The sequence below is a fragment of the Humulus lupulus genome, chromosome 9, assembly GCF_963169125.1.
Source record: "Humulus lupulus chromosome 9, drHumLupu1.1, whole genome shotgun sequence".
In the NCBI taxonomy this organism is placed as follows: Eukaryota; Viridiplantae; Streptophyta; class Magnoliopsida; order Rosales; family Cannabaceae; genus Humulus; species Humulus lupulus.
The window spans coordinates 111,475,916-111,495,485 of NC_084801.1; the positions used below are offsets into that span (position 1 = coordinate 111,475,916).

General features: G+C 36.6%; 1 protein-coding gene across 1 annotated transcript; it reads left to right on the forward strand.

Moving 5' to 3' along the window:
• Positions 1-17,039: 17,039 nt before the first annotated feature.
• LOC133799938 (protein FAR1-RELATED SEQUENCE 5-like) lies at positions 17,040-18,146 on the forward strand. Its single transcript, XM_062237926.1, has 2 exons — positions 17,040-17,268; positions 17,428-18,146. The coding sequence occupies exons 1-2, from the start codon at positions 17,040-17,042 to the stop codon at positions 18,144-18,146; spliced, it is 948 nt and encodes a 315-aa protein (XP_062093910.1).
• The last annotated feature ends 1,424 nt before the right edge of the window (positions 18,147-19,570 follow it).

The window sequence follows — 19,570 nt, forward strand, 5'->3', positions numbered from 1 at the left end:
AGCCATAGCATCTTAGATCTCTGTCTCCAAAAGACCTCCTTTTGAGTGAGGATTTCAAACAACTTGTTATTTTCTTCATTGAGTAATCGAACAGAGGTGGCATCATTACATGTTTTAAGAAGCTTGATTCTGTGATGGCACTCATTAAGACGCCTCTGGAAGGCCCCTGTGATTTCCTTACCCCAAACCGCCAGCTCCCGAGCACACATGGCAAGCTTCGAACTAAAGGGACTACCACGGTGAGAAAGCCAAATATCTTCCACCATTTTTCTACACATAGGCTCCCGTAACCAGGCGTTTTCAAAGTGAAAGGGACGGGAGAGAGGCACTTTACGAACTGCCAGAGGGGAGAGAAATATTGGGCAATGGTCGGAGGTAGTAACTTCGACATTTGTAAGGGAAGCATGAGGGAAAAGATTCAGCCAGCTAGTGGACACCAGAGCACGATCTAACCTTATTTCAATGAAGTTTGTGGAGCCCCTGCCTCTTTCCCAAGTGAAGGGATAACCAAGTAAATCCAAATCAACCAAGTCCCCATATCTGACCGCATTTTGAAACCCCGAAATCAACCAAGAGGGATAAGGCCTACCTCCCCTCTTATCTTGATGACTAAGGATGTTATTCATGTCGCCAATGATGCACCAAGGAGTGGAAGAAGAGTCGACCAGGGATTCTAATAGCCTCCAAGTGTTGTGCCTTCTAGATCTGATAGGCTCACCATACAAGCCTGTAATACGATACTCAGGACTTCCACGTGAAGAAAGAAGGAGATCAATGTGAGATTGACTGAAGGAAATAAGTTGGGCCTCTTCTTGATGCCTCCAAAGAAAAGCAAGCCCACCACTATGCCCTATGGAGTCCACAACAATTAATCCTTCAAAGCCCAAGCTCCTTTTAATTCTATCAACTTTATCCTTTTTACATAATATTTCACACAAAAAAATAAAATTGGGTTTCTTCCGGAGGACAAGCTCCTTAAGGAATTGAACGTTCCGCGGGGTCCCAAGCCCACGGCAATTCCAGCTTAAGATGCTCATGATTCCTGGCGGGACCGTGGATCGGGCCCCGCCGTAAATAAGTTTTTTGGGCTGCCATCCGAAATAGTGTTCATAAGCATGGGCTCATCACCATCAGATTCTGGGCTCACTACAGTTTCCTGGCCCACGAGATCACTAGGGCCCAAGTCAGGATTAGCCCTTCTTTTCTTTGTTTCAATAACTATAGAGCCGTTATTAATCACCCCATATTGAATGCATGGATCCTCCACGATATTAGGGGACTTAATGGGAGGTTGACCACAATTGAAATCTGTCCCATTACTACTCATTAACTGCACACCACGATTTGAGGGGGATATTTGATTGCCGAGATTCAAGGGAGATGAATCAGGAATGTGCGTGCTGCCCTCCCCTGTGCCGGTGGCAATTGTAGAAGGGACTATGGACGGCCGTACCTCAAGCCGTGAAGGCTCATCCTCTTTCCAGCTGCTTCGAAGCCATTGAGCTCCTATAAGCTTGGTCTGGCGACGTAATGGTGCCCGCATCCATTCGCCATATGGTTGAACGATTTCTTCCTCAGGAATTTCAAAACGCTTTGGACAAAATTTTTCAGAATGTCCAATCTTACCACAGATAAAGCAGAAGGTCGGGACGTTCTCGTACTTGAACGTAACCCAAATCCACTTGTTATTCCCTTTACGGAGCCGCATCCTTCTCTTGAGAGGCAGATTTAGATCAATAGTAATTCTAATACGCATATAATCCCTCCAGACCCCCATGAAATTCTTAGAACACGATTCCTTGTATTTGCCAATGAAACCACCAATAGCTTCGAGAATTCTTGAGGACATAAAACCGGTAGGCAGCTCATGTACTTGAACCCAGAGATCCAGAGAGTTCAAGGGAATTAGGCGGGGGTTACAATCACTCTCCATGCGTGCTATAACAAGAACCTTCCGGTTGAAATACCATGGGCTTCCGTCTAACACCCGTTTGATGTCTATTTCGTGGAAGAACTGGAATAAGAATCTGTTTGTATCGAGTTCCTTCATGTACATTCCTTTCCCTGGTTTCCATGTGGCAGCAAGCGTTTGCTGCATTGAAGGGAAATACAAAGAACCTGGGGCAATGAATCGGCCAACCAAACTCAGCCGCCAATTAAATTCGCTCTCCTCCTCCGCTGCAAAATCACCCTCCTAGATAGCCAGTCCACTTTCATCCTCCTCAGATAAGTTAATCTCAAACATCTTCTCTGGCTGAGAGTTAGATAAAGCCATAACACCCCTCACCAATCGACAAAGACAATGACGAAACAGAACACAGAATGACAAACAAAAGACCAGAATGAACTTTGAACGGAACGACCATGACAAAAGTCAAGACATATGAGTTGACATGTTTAGTATGCTGAATACTTGATTATCATGAATGTTTATACGGTTGAGAACGTGCTTATGTGATATGAGATATTGGATTGTCTGTTGATTGTTCATGCTCTATTATTGTGTTTTCTTGCTAGGCCTTGGCTCACGGGTGCTACGTGGTGCAGGTAAAAGCAAATGCAAGTTGGACCAATCCTGAGACGGAGGGTTGCGAGGCTGAATGTACATAGTCAGCTGTTCGGTCGCCATGGCCGAGGAGTGGATCAGGACAAGGATTGCTTAACTGTCTATTTTTCCTTAGTATAGCTAATACTGTATTTAAATCTCGAATCTTTTGCAAATGGTCTTAATTCTATTATTTTTGGGATCCTGTGTAAACAGGAAATGTTATTTATAAGAAATGCGACTTTTAAGACCAAAATCTTTTAACCCTAGTTCCATTATAGTTTCAGTAACACGTTTTTAATTAAATGACTTGATTAGCAAGTCTAGCACTTTTATAAACACACAGTGTAACAATCTTGGCTATCCAGGGCGTTACAAGAAAACTGTCAATTAATATATATTTCTAGCTAGAATCATTTGATTGTTGTTCAATTAATATGGAACAATTTTCAATGGCAACGTCTCAATGGTGGTTATATTTTTAATTGCTTATTATAAAAAGTTTTAATATGTATTTTTATTGATTTTGTTAACTAAAATTCTATTTCCAAATATAAAAATTAAATCAATATATCTTAAAATGGTAGTTATGTGATTATAAATTATAATCTCATAAAATTAGTTAACAAATAGTAAATTAAAATTATTTTGGCCCCTAATCTTTCCTTAATATTTCACTTAAGTTCCTATCTATTTTACTTTTTATAGCATTTAACTCCTCAGTTTTTCACTTTATTACTCACAATTAACTTATTTTCTAACGGCAATGTTATAGAATTCTCATCAAACATCACGTATAAATAGTTATAATCAAATACTACATTTTCTTCACTCTGTTACTCACTTTCATAACTAAAATTCATAATGACTATTTTAAAGCAATATATATATATATATATTTTGCCAAAAGTGATTTTATTTTCATATCATTAATTTGGTTGATATACATTCTCTTTATTTTTTTGTTTTTTTATTTTTTATTTTTTTGAAAGGACATTCTCTTTATCTCATTTGCTTATTTATATATGCAGTTTGGTTTTTTTTTTTTTAAAAAACTTTATTTAGTGGTTGGATAATATTGTGATTTTTTACATGAAGTATATCTCTATCACAAAATTTTCTTTTGATAGTTATTTTACATGACTAGATTAGTTTGTATTCTACTTTTTAGGTTTTAAAAATTTCATTGATGATATTTTTGATTATTTGTTATTTTATAAATTATCTCGGAGTTGTATTTTCTCCAATATTCGTAGCTTAGATTGGTTAAAGTTTGTAAAATTCAAGAAATAGATGGACTCTTGATTATTTTTCTAGAAGATAATTTATTTATTTAATTAGAAAGTTTATTTAGAAATTAATAGATTCAATCTAAATTAAAGATTTTTTTTTGTAAGAAATAGAATATCTTAAATAAATATCAATGTCAAGTTATTGGTCAATAGTTAATGCTAATTAATTTTTTTTTAGTCAATTTTACAATTGGTCACAACCATTATTTAATAATAACAATTTTCTGGCTAAAATTAATGTAAGTCATAAAATTTAGGGAGAAAAGGGTATTTGTCATTTAATTTATTTTTGTCAGTTAAAAAAGGATATGAATTATGTTGAGTAGAGTTTAAATTGAAGAAGAAGAAGAAGTAGAAGAAGACAAGTACTGCATCTGCGCCGTGCCAAAAGGTAATGGGGTACAGACACAGTGTACCAAAAAATTCATGTCCCCAAAAGAAAATTAAAAAAGGATGGGGCAGTGTGACTAATTATTAAGGTGATAATGTTGGGTCACTACTCACTATAGCCCTGGTCTCAAGTGATTGATACAGATTATATTTTGTTTATAGTATATAATGGGAAACAATCTTCGTTACCTAAAGATGGATATATATATATATACAATGGGAAGTTCTTTAGTCCATCGGTTGCCATTTTCAGGACTTAGTCCAACAATTATTGTGAGCCATAGGATATGTTAGTTTTTAGAGTGAATGGTTGGATTTGAATTTGTTGATTGAATGATACAAAAATACACATATACACTTAGGGACCCCCTTTAACCGGGTACCGATTGCCATTTACCCTTAAGCAAACAAGATAAAAAAAATTCTTCCTCTTCAACCGAGTTTTACTGAGTAACGTTCTGGTTCTTTCTGCCATTGCTATATCGTTTGAGTGGGTTGTGGGTGGAGCGTGGTTACCTACTGTTTAAAGTGTTCGGCTACGTGAGTTTCGCCTTTTGCAGTGTCAGAGTTGGAGAAAAGAGCTGTTTTGTTACTGGTAAGTTGTTATCTCTCTCGGTGTTGTTTTGTTTTTTTTTGGCAAAAATCCTCTTTTTGTAATTACTAGTTAAGATATTTGCATGAATCTTGAGTTTGGGTATTTATGAAACTTCTGATGTTTGGAATTTATTCGGTCAATTTTTTTTTCTTGAAATGTAGAAATTAGTGAAATTTGCAGTGGGCATTGCTTCAATTTATGAAATTTTTTAAGTTGTGAAGTTTGAGATGCATTTTCGGAGTTCGATAATGCTAAGATTGTAGGGCTCAATTAAGAAGTTCACCACAGAAAACCAACCTCCAAGAATCACAACTAAACAACCAAGTTAAAAGTCACAATAACTCACAAACCAATCAGTAAAACAGAAGTGGAAAAACACAATGCAAAACACAGTCTTTTACGTGGTTCGAATTAGAGCCAAGACAATTCTAATCTACATCCAGGGGCAATCACTTTTATTAGAACTTGATCTTCAACTTTATTTGAGTACAGATGTCACTACTCTCTCTTCTAGTATAGAATGTCTCAAATTACAAGTTTTTCTCTGTTTCTGAAAATCATATAAAACTATACAATAAAAGCTATATATATAGGAGTAGCAATCGACTATTAACTGTAAAAAAAGATTTACAAATGATAGAAGGTTGTTATAACAGAATGTTGAGTGAGCCAAATAAGTAACAAATCTCCACCTTGGATCAGTAACACTTCCAGATTTAGTGACTGCACTTCAAGCCCCCTAAAGGGCTTAATCTCCTTTCAACTGAATCAGATCCAAGTAGTGAAAGAACTTACTGCTTGGAAGAAGTTTGGTGATCATATCTGAAGGGTTATGATCAATAGAAATCTTCTGAACTATAATTGATCCACGAGCTATAACTTCCCTGACAAAGTGTAGTTTAATGTGTACCTGCTTTGTCCTTTCATGATAGACTTGGTTGTTGGACAGGTGAATGGCACTTTGGTTATCACAATAAACTGTGATGACTTGGTTTTGCAGCTTCAATTCTCTAGCAATGCCTCCTAACCATAGAGCTTCCTTAACAACTTCGGTGAGTGCCATGTATTCTGCCTCAATGGTAGATAAGGCTACAACCCTTTGCAAGTTTGCTTTCCAGCTGATAGTAGTGCCAAAAGCAGTAAAAGCATAGCCAGTGAGTGACTTCCTTGTATCAAGACAGGCAGCATAGTCTGAGTCGACAAACCCTTCAATAATAGTTGTTCTGCTCTTCTCTGTAGCTCCACCATAAACTAAAACTCTTCCAAGTGATCCTTTGATATACCTAAGAATCCACTTTAGAGCTTGCCAATGAGAGTTTCCAGGATTTGACATAAATCTACTGACAATACTCACTACATAAGCTATGTCTGGACGAGTACAAACCATAGCATACATTAGAGATCCCACAATATTTGCATATGGTATACTATCCATATATTCCTTATCTTCATTGGTCTTTGGTGCTTGATACACACTCAGTTTATGCTGCTGAGATATTGGAGTTATTACAGGTTTGGAATTAAACATACCAAACTTACTAAGGATCTTCTTGAGATATATTTCCTGAGACAAATACAGTAGTTTCCTTTCCCTATCTCAGCTAATCTCAATTCCAGGATCTTCGTTGCAGCTCCAAGATCCTTCATCTCAAATTCCCTTCTTAGCTTTTCTTTTACCTTTTCTATCTCATACTTACTATTACTTGTTATTAGAATATCATCAACATATAACAGTAATATAACAAAATCATTGTTAGAAAGGAACTTGAAATATACACAATTATCATACGTGCTTCTCTGAAACCTGATTTTGGTGATGAAGTCATCAAATCTCCTATTCCACTATCTAAGGGATTGCTTTAATCCATATAAGGACTTATTTAACTTGCATACATGATCTTCTTTTCCTTTGACCTTAAATCCTTCAGGTTGAGCCATTAAAATGTTTTCATCAAGCTCACCATATAAGAATGCAGTTTTTACTTCCATCTGTTCCGATTGTAGATTAAATTATGCTACCATTGCCAAAATAATTCATATTGATCTATGATTAACCACAGGTGAAAAAAACATCATTAAAATCGATACCCTCTTTTTTAGTGAAGCCACAAGCAACACGTCTTGCTTTAAACCGAGCTGGTTCAACTCCAGGAATCCATTCCTTCCTTTTGAAAATCCACTTGTAGCTTTCTATTCTAAAGTTCGTAGGGTTTATAATCAAGTCCCACTTATGGTTGTCATGCAGGGACTTTATTTCTTCATTCATAGCCTTAAGCCATTCATACCTCTCCTTACTAGCTAAAGCTGCCTTGAAACTTCTTGATTCTTCTTCTAGCACTTCACTTGCAGCAATCAAAGAGGATGCAATTAAATCTGCATATCCATATCTTTTAGGAGGCTTAATCTTTCTTTTGCTTCTATCACGTGCTAACTAATAGCTATCAGTTCTTTGCTGCTCTTTATCTGGTTCCTCCTCTCCAAGTAACCAACTTCTAGTTTGTTCTTCTTCAAGTTTTCCATTACGCTCCACCTCAAACTGTACACTTTCAGTACTATGAAATTTTCTAGGATTTAAACTGGACTGAGTCTTACTTGTAGGATTTAAAAACATCTAGTCGTTCTTACTTGTGGGATTTCATGGAATGAAGCATTGATATAGTTGAATGACTGTATTTGTCCATATTAATCTATTACTTTTATATTCAACCTTGTTATCTAGCGAAGTGGACTGGTTACTTGTACACTAGTCATTGTTACTTGAGAAGGACTGTGTTTGTTTGTAAGAATCTATTACTTGATTACTTGTATATTAGTAAGTATTACGTGAGATTGAAATTAAATATTTGATTGCCATAGTTGTTATATTTTTCAATGTTTGAAATATATATACACAAGTTAATGATAACCAATTGCAGTACCTGAGTTTGAATTAATTTCCACTGTAGATCATTGGTACTTTGTCTATTTATTTTTTCCCCATTAATTGAAAATAATTTTGTTGCCATATATCATTGTGTTCTCTTTTATTATTTTAATGGCAGGTGAACATTTTCTTCTAAAGTGGATTTCAAAATGGCTGAACCTGATAAATTAGACTATAGATGCTCTCCTCATAGGATCTTCACCCTTTTTTCCCAAATGAATGGGGGTCAAAAAGAGATGCTCATAGAATTGGGATTCGGGGCACTATTAGGGATGAAAGATTGTAACTTGAGAAGAAATCTTATATTTTGGTTGTTGAGTAGGTTCAACGTAGATGATGGATCTTTGGATGTTCATGGGAAGTACTTCAAACTGGACAGTAAAGTTTTTAGTGCTACCATGGGTGTTAATGATGGTATCGAAGATTTACAAAGACATGGTAACCCTGTTGAACAACCTTTTTACAAGAAAGGTGAGAAGAATACTGTTAGTTTGTTGGAGGAGAAATTGAGGCGTCGTGAATTGGCCGACATGTCCTTTGTTCGGCAATTTTTGTTATTTTTGGTTAGTGTTTTTTTGCTGCCTAATACGTCTCTACATGTTGCTCGAGAGGTTGAGGGTCTTATAATGTCCTTAACTGACGTTGCCGCTGTTTGTCGTGTTAATTGGGCGTCAATGGCATATACGCATCTATGGAAAAGCATAAGACGATATCATGGCAAAGCATCAAAGTTCGTTGGAGGATGCGTCTATTTTTTACAGGTACTTTTTTCTTTTTAGTTTTTTGCAATAATGTTGGCATTGGTGAATGGTGCATAATAATTTTGTATGTTTGTGCATTTTGTAGGTATTTTACTGTCACCATATTATTTGGAAGGAAGGGTATGTAGATAGGTCCCTATGCCCTATAGGTGTTTGGTGTGACGATGATACCAAGGCTTTGCTTGACTGGGTTGGAGAGGAAGGGGGGTTTGAGTCGAATACAGTAAGCATGGGATAAAATTTAGTTATTTTTTTCTTTGTTGTCATGATGGCAAAGTCTATAATATGTCGGAGTTAATAATATTATGTAATTTTTTTTCAGATCCCCATGTTAGAATTGTAAGAAGGGGTCGATCAATTGAAGTTACCTGCCACGATATCGTCTTTGTGTGTAATGGTTGAATCTTTGGAGAAGAAATTGATTGCTAAGGAAAATGAAATGGATAAATTTAAAGAGGAGATGAAGATTGAACTGGACATGGGATTTCAACGCTTACAACAAAGTTTGAGTACTCCAAATCATCACGTCATTCAAATTGACAATTTTAAAGAGGAGATGAAATTGTATTTCGACAAAGGATTCGAACGATTACATCAAAGTTTGAATACTGCGATAAGTTCAATGGTTCCCGGGAATGCTTCCCCCTATATTAGCAAGGAAGAGGCTGCTAAGTGTGTGCAGTTTGGGAAGTTGACTAAAGACCCAATCGAGCCAACCATTTACTTGCATGAGAAAACAAAGTTGAGCCAGCATAAGATGACAATTGACCCCATGCTTTTGGAGTGCGGCATAGGTCGTCCAAATGAGTTTGAAGATTCTTATAGAAAGGGTTCAATTTCTAATATCGAGAGGGAAAAAGGGGCATTAGAAAATGATTTCAATGATTATGAACCAACTGTTTTACCCTCAGACAAGTACAATGTTGATGTTGGGCCTTACAATGATATCCAAAACGTTGATGGTGTACTATCATGTTCAGGGAATGAGAAGATAGATGTTGAGAATGAGATTGGTTTGGAAGATGATGCTTCTAAATTTCGCATTGAAGGGAAGGAGAAGGAGAAGGAGGACTTGGGTATTTTGAATTTTGAAGTTGTACTAGAAGATGTCATTCCATACGAAGCCAGTGTGTATGGTACCACAGACACTCCTGTTATTCACAAAATAGAGGACGATGACAACGTGAAGATCGATCCTACTATTTTAAGGAGAGACAAAGAGCTTTGCAAAATGGACAAATCATTTCAGGATATGATTCTTAAGTATAACAAAAGCAAAGGCAGGCAGATTGGTGCATTCAATTTGAAAGTAGCCCTACCACAGTCCAAGTTCGAACTTGGACTTTTCCTATTTTACTTTAGTTTGTCGTTGCGGTAGGTGATAAATTCTTATGTGAATAATTTTTTTGGCTATTGACATCACCATTTTTCCTTTGTTTCAATCATGTTAGGACACTTTTGTTCATTAATGAAGTCAATAATTTTCAGAGACGTGTTGGTCGATAATGTAATGGGATAGTTGGAGCGGTGGTACTTCAGAAGCCTTAGACCTGAAGCTGAGGTGGACATGAAGGTAAATACTGTTCTATTTAAAGTTCACCTTTGTTGAAGTAACAAAATTATGATCTTGTAGCACATTTCCCAAATCTTTTTTTCTTCAATATGAAGAAGTTGAGAAAAATATTTGACACTTCATACTGCTTTGCAGTTTATTGATGCTTTTGGGTGTGTATTAAGATATAAAGACAACCCTTATGGTGTAATAGATGACGATGCTCAAACTTTGATTTTCCCAACCTATTGGCTCGGCCTGGTATGTTGTAATACAAATTTGAATTTCCTGGGTTCAATATTCCATTTTTTTGTTTTGAATTTAAAAAGTTATTTCAATAAAATAACTTGAAACAGCGATGTCATAATGGTGCATATTTTTGGGACACTGGCAACACTGGCTTTCTTGGTACCAATGTAAATCTTGATATGCTGCTCAAGAAAGTGCAGAAGGTAGTTATATTAGATTTATTTTACCACTTAGTGCCTCTCAAAGTGAGTTAGCTAATTGAGTTTTATTGTCTTCTTGTTAGATCCTAGTGCCAATGAAGGATGTCGAAAACAATCATTGGATACTAGCCGTTATACACTGCCAGAAAGGTTGTGCAAGCGTGTGGGACTCAGTGTCTGGTCGATATAGGACATGGGTCAGGACACATATACTAAGCGAACTGGTATGGGTGTCTCCTGAGTATTCTAATAGTCTTGTGACATGTTGTTTTTCATTATATTAAATCTATATATACTTCTTTGATATAGTTAAAGAAGCTTAACGTGTTTCTTCATACGACCATGGGTAGTGCTCGTGTTGGTGGTCCCGTTTGTTCCCTTTTTAGTGTAGTGCCCTCTGGTCAAGTACCTCAGCAAGATAATGGTCATGAATGTGGTGTTTTTGTCATGAAGTTTATGGAGTGGATTGTGGATGGGGAATCACCCCCGAAGTCCTATGTAAGTTTTTACTAGTTAATTAATATTTTATAAACGCTTTATTAAATAAGTCCTAAAATAGCGGTTTTAGATTTTAGTTTTTAAGCGCCTTGTTCTGATTTTGCAGAAAGTTGAGGATACTGCTAGACTCGACATTGCAATCGATATCTTGACCTGTGAGTCCAATAGGCTTCGATTGGGAGTGAAAGATAACGCAACGACTTATTATAAAGCTTGTTTAAGTAGCATTGAGAAATCCCCTGACTTAAAAGAACGGTCTTGTTATCCTCCAAAAGCTTCGCCTGTACCTCCCATGCTATCAATGAAAAAGGCTAGAGACAAACACTGGTCCAAGTTGGGTAAGAGAAAGAGGAAGAACTGATTGAACTTAACCACCATCCGCCTGCCTTGTACAATTTTGGCACTACTTTCATTTACCATTAAATTAACTATATTTCGTAGGCGCAACCATCAAATTTAAAACTTTATTACTTTAGTATTTGTTTACAAACAATTTACTCTTTCCTGCACATATTTTTCCTTCACAAATCTGGGAGGGATAATGAGCATAAAGAAGAATGTCACAATATTTGAATTGAGGTCATCAACAAAAACTAACAATATAGGTGACCTCCTTTGACTCCTACAATGCCTATAGTTGAAGAAATGGCCCAGATTGGGGTTATGTGATGATAATATGGAACTTCTTGGAAATTATAATGGCAAGGCATTCGTCTCTTTAACTTTTAATAATGGTAATGTTTGTATTTTAATTTTTGAAGTCAAAACAAACCACTTCTTTAGTTAAGCTTATATGAATGAACAATAATAAAATTTAATAAAAAACAGTTATTATTGGTTCCATCCGAAACACAAGACTTTGTAAGATTTTATACCAGATAATATAACAAAATTGAGAGTTCAATCTCTGACTCAAAATTGATATCTTAAAATTTCTTATTTTTTAATTTTTTTGACATGGTAAACGTGTAGTATGAAAGATTTGTCCTTTAATTGTACATCACTTTGGTGGCCCCCACAGAAGAATATGAAAATGTTAGATTTGCACCCAAATCCATTGATTTGCCAGTGTATCCCACAAAATCAGGTACACCATGAAGAGTAAATATATTCCTGACATTGAGTAAAAACCCTTGTTATTTTGTGTTAGGTCCACCCACTACTACAATAGCCTCCTAATGTATTGATATGTGCTACGAATTGGAACAGTACAAGGTAAGGTGGCAAATGAACTACTCCAAAAATTTTTTTTAAAAATTTCTAAAAAAAAATCTCATCGTCAATAAGTTATGACCTAGCCAAAATCTAATTTTTGTCTTCCTGATAAAAAATATAGCTCATTATCGTACTCTGACCACTTCAAGACCGCCCTATAGTAGTCCTAAAACTCCATGTTGTAGACTAATTTATAATTTACAATAACTTAGTTACAACATCTAATTAAGCAAGGACTTAACAAACAACAATAAGATTACCAAGTATTTCTAATTACCTCAATATTAAAAAAGTAATCGTCCCGAGGTAGATAATATTTGTAGTTATCCCCTTCCATTATCCATGGACACCTCATGGCCGACAATGTTATTTACTCTTTGCTCTAGGTATTCTTGGTATCGATTTATAGGCTCCTCCATCAGGTGGTGGATCACTTGCGAAAGTCGTTCATAGTCTATCTTCCACTCCTCATATGAGTACACTGCATCATGGATCAATTATTGTAGCTTGTTCGTCTTCTCACCAAGCTTTGCCTCCAACTGCAATATCTTCTCTTTCACTGACTTGTTGTGTTCCTCCAATAGGTGCTTGTCCTGGTTGATTGAGAAAATCTCATGCTCCTTCTCGTGTAATGTCTTCTTTAGATTATTAATGTATCCGATTGGGTCAGGTGGGAGGGTTGTGAGTCTGTACTCACTTGACTGTTCCAAATCCAGGAGATATGCTTCTCCCCATCATAAGTCGGCTACCACCTTCACATTGCACGAATTGACAGTAGAGTAACAATCCATAACCAATTCCTGCAACCAAAACAAAAAAATAATATTGATATTTGGTTCCGAAATTAAATTCTTTTTATCAAGTGAGAAATGTTCAATAAAGGGTCTACTCCAACTACCTTCTCTATATCTTGTAATGATGAATCTGATGGCACATCTCAATTAGATCCATTACGTGGGCCCTTGTGTACTATTGAACTTCTTCTTATAGCACACGTAACTTGTAAAGGGGGAGAAAGATACAACACATAGAACCATATTAGTTTATTGGCTGGGTGGACCCAACTATGTCTGCCTCCATGTGGTGTTATTGAGAATTTAGTTTAATGATAGAAGAGAAGAGATTTAACGCCCATTTTTATATATATTGGGTCCATAAGGGCAGCCTTTTATATAAGAAAAAAAAGCTTAACGGTGTGCTAATTACTTTAACTGTACATATTAAAAGTTAAACACCAATCAACGTTTGAATCACTCCCATAACGGGTTACGTGTTTCAGAATTTTTTTGTCAAGTAATGTCATACCTTATGGAAGTAAGTAAGACATACGGACAAGTCAACATGTTAAATATTCAAGTAACTGACTTATTACCTGTGTGTTATCACCTAATTCAGATCATATGCAATATATGGTGCCTCGTTTACTGATAAATCAAATATCACTACCAAGTATAACTTGTACACACGTTACCATATACTAGCATGCACTACATCAACTCCGTAGGCCACAAGTTATATATATATATATATACGTGTAGCCCTTGTGTTATGCTCACCTTTTATCTGAATCATATTACCCTCTCCTCTTTTCAATTTTAGTTTTCTATCTACCATGGATCATACACCCCGTGGAGATGGTAATGTATTTGGGTGCCCATACTTTGATGAATTACGACTTGAGCAAATGGAATACATCAACTACATATTGTTGGAGAACTTGAGGTTGGCAACCGAGCGGAGTGAGTTGGAGAATATGTACAACGCCACAAACATGCAGTACTCTACGCTAAATTCAGAGATACATGGGCTAGAAATGGCTTTAGGGGTGATGCAGAAGAAGTCCATGGAAATGGCAAGTGAATGGAGAAAATACCTCCAAGCCATGGTTGCCACGATCGAGGAGCTCCGTACTGGGTACATGGCAAAGAACACAACTATCGTCCCAAGTCAGAAGCCACCCATGCAGTAGTTACATATTTATAATTTTATACTATGTACATTGTAGTGGTGTGTATGTGTTATATTCGATTTTGGGTCCATGGCTCGAAAACCACACTAGTAGAATGTTCTTTTTGGGTTCGCAACTCCTAGTGTTGCTGGTCTGTTTTAATGAGTTCAGAAGACTCTTTTCCTTGATGTGTAAGACCATTGCAACCCTTGTCTATGGTCAATGTTTACTTCTTCCTAATATATGATGTCATGTAACTACTGTAAGTATTTAATGTGACTGTTTGTTATGAAGAATCAAGTTTTTTTTTTCATGTTTACTTACTCAAAATAGCATCTAACACAATTTATATAAATTACTTAGAATACATTTTTCAACTTATTTACTTAAATAAATGCATCCAATACATCCGTCTGTTCAATTCAATGAATTATTAATGCCACATAACAGGTCACAACAAACAACAACCATCTCATTAAATGAAGAAGATAAATTGTATATATAGGTGTCACATGCGTGAACTCAATCTCAAAAAACACTAGCTTAACACATTGCTCTGATTTTGTTGATGCAGTGTGATAGGAAGCCCCATTGTTTTTTATTCTTCAGTTTTACTTGTAAGTTGTTGAAGATAAATTAAGAGGTATATGTCACCAACTTTCATCAAAAACCATTGCTGCATAAAACACTTACTTATGTTGGCTTCGCTTTTTTTTTTTCAAACCTTACACTTTCCCTAGCTCTTATACTTTTCCATTTTTTAGTTATCATATTTTTAATTTTAGCTAACTAAATCTCTTATGAAAATGCCATTTTCATTGCGGTTTTTCTAAGTAAACCTATGGTTTGATCTTGAGCATATGCAAAAATGTTAAGCTACGAGGAGGACGTATTCATGACACAAGTGCATTGAACTACTCTCTTAGTTTTTTATACATAAAATCACCTCCTCTCTTGTTGCAGGATGTTCTCAAACTCTATTTCCATGATTTACCGTACACCCTCCACTAAGTGTTAAGGCGCCAAATTATAGCCTCAGTTTGTAATAGTGTCGCCGATATCCACATTGAAGATTGCATGGGGCCACATTGAGATACAGGTCAGAGTTTCTCATACTGTTCCCATACTTTTATTCAATCATGACCTAGGCGACAAGTGAGGTGTCCACTTGATAATGTGCGAATCCATTACAACTTTTAATCTGTTTTGCATATAACATCTTTAAAAACAATACATTAGTAGAGTTAATTGAAGAATCAACCATTATTAAGGGTTAATCAATTTATTCTCATTCACTGTTTCCTAGATCCATAGGTAGTGTTTTGGTGGGAATTTAGTGAACACACTGGATCTTTCACAATGCTCACTATATATATGTGTATATATGTATTTATAAGTTGCTTAAGTGAACCAGTCTAAGAGAAAATATACCCCCACGTATTACTATCTTCATTCGTACCATTACCAAACCATGTCACCCTCTAAGTTATGCGTGACTCTATTCCCTGGTGATGTTAAAGTGAAAACAAAGATTGAATCACCAACCAAACAATTTTCAATTCCCTTCCTTGTTAATTCCATACCCACTCCACTTCCATCCACACAAACTAGTGAAATCACACCCCACCAAAATCAGTCCTCAATAAGTCTGGGGGACACAATCTCACCAACTCATGTAGGGAAGAAAACACCAAGGGCCGGGTTTAGAGGGAAGTGCAAAAACTGCTTCAAAAAGGACTTAAAGATTGAGAAGCTAACAACTTTAAAAAATGTAGTTGCTAAGAAAGGAAACACTTTAAGGATGGATTCAATGGGCATTAGTTCTTTCCTTTTTTAGCAGCACCAAATCATAGACCATGTTGGTTCCATGGTGAAACGCCAAGAGGCACTAAGTAGTGAGTTATGTGTTGAAGCTAATAATCAGTCACCAAACGACATAGACATTATCTTCTAGGACTAATCTTTTCTACATGTACTGCATTTTGTTATGTGTTAGTACCTTAGTACATTGGACTACTATGAGTCCCATCTTCATGTTGTAGTATGCTTAAGTCCATTTCCCCTTTCTTATTAATGCTTGCAAGAATTTTCACGTAAGCTTAAGTATCTATCACCTCCAGGTACTGAGATTACCATAATCAATGGTTTTCGGTAATGGAAGTACCCATTGAAAGTCTTTTGAAGTCAGTGTCTTAATTATATGGTCGTACTGATCAATGCCCTTAAAAGTTTGATGAATGTATATTTCATATTATGCATTCTGTACATGGCTCAACTATGTTATTGAACTCTCTTTTTCAAACCCCTTGTTTTTATTTTACGTGACATAACTAAGAATGGGGTCCGCCTATATAGATCAACTAAATGACCACCGAAAATGGTCATTTTTAAAAAAATTAGAAGGACCTTTATTTCTATTGTTTTACAATAACTTTACACTAAGATCAAGTAAAAGATATGTTTGCCTTGTAAACATAAGGACAACTTTCCAATAAAATAAGTACATAGTATATTTACCTCATCCACCATATTAAGTTGAATGTTAATTAATGTACACTTAAATAACTCTTTCTTTGAGGCAGTGAAATGGTAGGTCAAACCCTTGAATTATAATATTGTATATAACATGTCCCATGATGCAATTAAATAAAATAAGTTATTTGGCCAAAATATACGAAGATGAAAATAAAAATTTTGTCAGTGTATTCATTTACATGTTTTTGGTTTTTTATTAATTATTAAGAAAAACAAAAGTAACCACCTAATGCAGCTTGATGCTTGTTGTATTTACCGCCCCAAAAATTCTAACTGATTACCATATCAATTATTAATTTTTTGAATTACTCAGGTAGACAAATAAAAATGTAAGATATGGAGAATAAAATGGTCACAACACTTGCAGAACTTCAAATTTACAACAAGCAGCCACATGATCTGTCAAAAGAAGACATCATAGGCAAACACCTGGAAAGTCTTGATAAATGGGAAGAATTTTTTTCCAAATACTCGAAATGGATGGGGTTTAGTGTTCGCAAGGAAGATGTTCGACATGACCATGAAAACAACCTGTGGCAACGTAAATGGGTTTGCTCAAACCAAGGTTTTTGACGCGACAAGTGGACAAACCTTCTAAACCGTAAGAAAAAACCAAGACCTATCACAAGAACGAGGTGTCTCGCACTTCTACGCGTGAACTTGGATAGGACGGAAAACACTTGGGTGGTGAAAGACTTCAATCTGAAACATAATCATGAATTAGCTTCGAAAAGGGAATTGCACTTCTTGCGATCTAATCGAGCCATACCAGAGTCAATCGGAGCCCAGGTAATGTCGATGCGACGATCAGGTATACGCACTTGCCACATATTCAATCACCTAGCACAAGAAAGAGGAGGACGTGAGTATGTACCCTTCCTGAAAAAGGATCTTTACAATTGGATTGGTCGCCAAAGACTAGTTCAAGACGAAGAAGAAACTGACGCTGAAGGAGCATTGGGGTACTTGGCATGTATGGGCCGCTCTGATGCTGAATTTTTTGAGACACACACAATTGATGTAGAAAATAGGTTGGCAGACCTATTTTGGGCTGATGGAATTTCCCGTCGTGATTATGCTTGTTTTGGGGACATTATGGCTTTCGACTCCACCTACAAGAAGAACTCATACAATAAGCCCCTGCTTATCTTTGTCGGGTTGAATCACCATTACAGGACAATAGTCTTTGCAGTTGCTTTGCTATATGACGAGACTGAGGAGACATATACTTGGGTTTTAGAGGAATTTCTAGAGTGCATGAAAAACAAACCACCTCCTGTGGTGGTCACCGACGTTGATCATGCTATGGCGAAAGCAATACAAAAAGTTTTCCCAACTTCTGTTCACCGGTTGTGTGCTTGGCATCTTCAGAATAATGTAACTATTAATGCGCCTCATCATGTATTCAAGTCCAAGTTCAATGAACTACTTTATCAATACTGAACCGAGGAAGATTTTGAGGATACATGGAATAGAATGGTTTCAGAATTCGAATTTGAGGATAGTCGATGGGCAACAACTACCTACAATAGTAGGAGGAGTTGGGCAGAATGTTTCCTACGAGGGCATTTCTTTGTAGGACTAAGAACTACTCAAAGATCAGAGTCAATTAATTCCTACTTGTCCCACTTCCTGACGAGCAAACTCAAATTTAGAGATCTGGTTGGCCAAGTAGACAAGGCCATACAAAGTATTCGTCACACAGAACGGGAAGACGAATTCATCAGCAACCATAGTACGCCACAATTACCATCGAACATCCTCCGACAGTACTATGAACAGGTGGCTTCGATTTTGACAAGGAACATGTACAAAAAAGTTGAGGAACAGATCACGAGTGCCCTCGCTTACTCAGTGGACTCCACCAATGTATCCATTGACTTCAGGTTCTACTCACTGATGCGGTTTCCAAAGGGACTTGTACAAAGGAGGGTGCGCTACCATATTGTCGATGGTCATATAAACTGTACATGTATGTTGTCTGAGTCGGATGGAATTCCATGTCGACATATATTTGCAGTTATGAAGCACCTCAACATACCATGAACTCCTGAATCTCTTTATAAGGACCGGTGGAAGAAGGATGCGAAAAACACGATTGGGTTAAAAAAATTATCCCACTCAAGGGTGCCACCGGATGTGCTAGTTTGTACAAGATGGGGATCTTTAACTTCGCGTTTCAATGCAATGGGATACTATGCCACAAAACATAATGAAAATTTTGAAGAGGCAATGAATGAAATGTCATGTATGGAACAAAAATTTAAGTCAATGTCAGTGGAGGTCCAATCTGTAGACCAAGTTTCAAATGTGGCTCCTACTAACAGCCGCGATCACCCCGCCAACAGAGGAATCTGAGACCCAACTGTGATAAGAATGAAGGGGAGGGAAACAAACAAGTCAAAATCAAAAGAGAAGGACACAGAAAATGGGAGATCCAGGAAAAATAGGTGTCGTAACTGCAACCAGTTAGGGCATAATAAGGCTACTTGCAAATCTAATCCCGCAGCTCACACAATAGGAAAAGATTATGAACCTTCTTGTAATAGTCCAACCATTGAAGCAGAACTGTGGCTATACCTCATGCAGTCTCAATTGAGCTTCACCGGAGACAAAAATCTTCAATTCCATCAGTGGTATAGTGATATTCCCACTAGTTCTAATATTGGGCCTAACTAGGATGATAGTAGTAACTTCATGTAAGCATGTGAATTAAATCATATATGAAAAAGAGTATGTTATATGTTTCAATGTTTGATAGTAACCTAACGCGATTACCCGTTGGTTGCCCATATTTTTAGACAAAGAACTCTATCACTCCTCACACACTTTCAGTGATTGAGTAATTGTTTTTTGGCACTTAACTT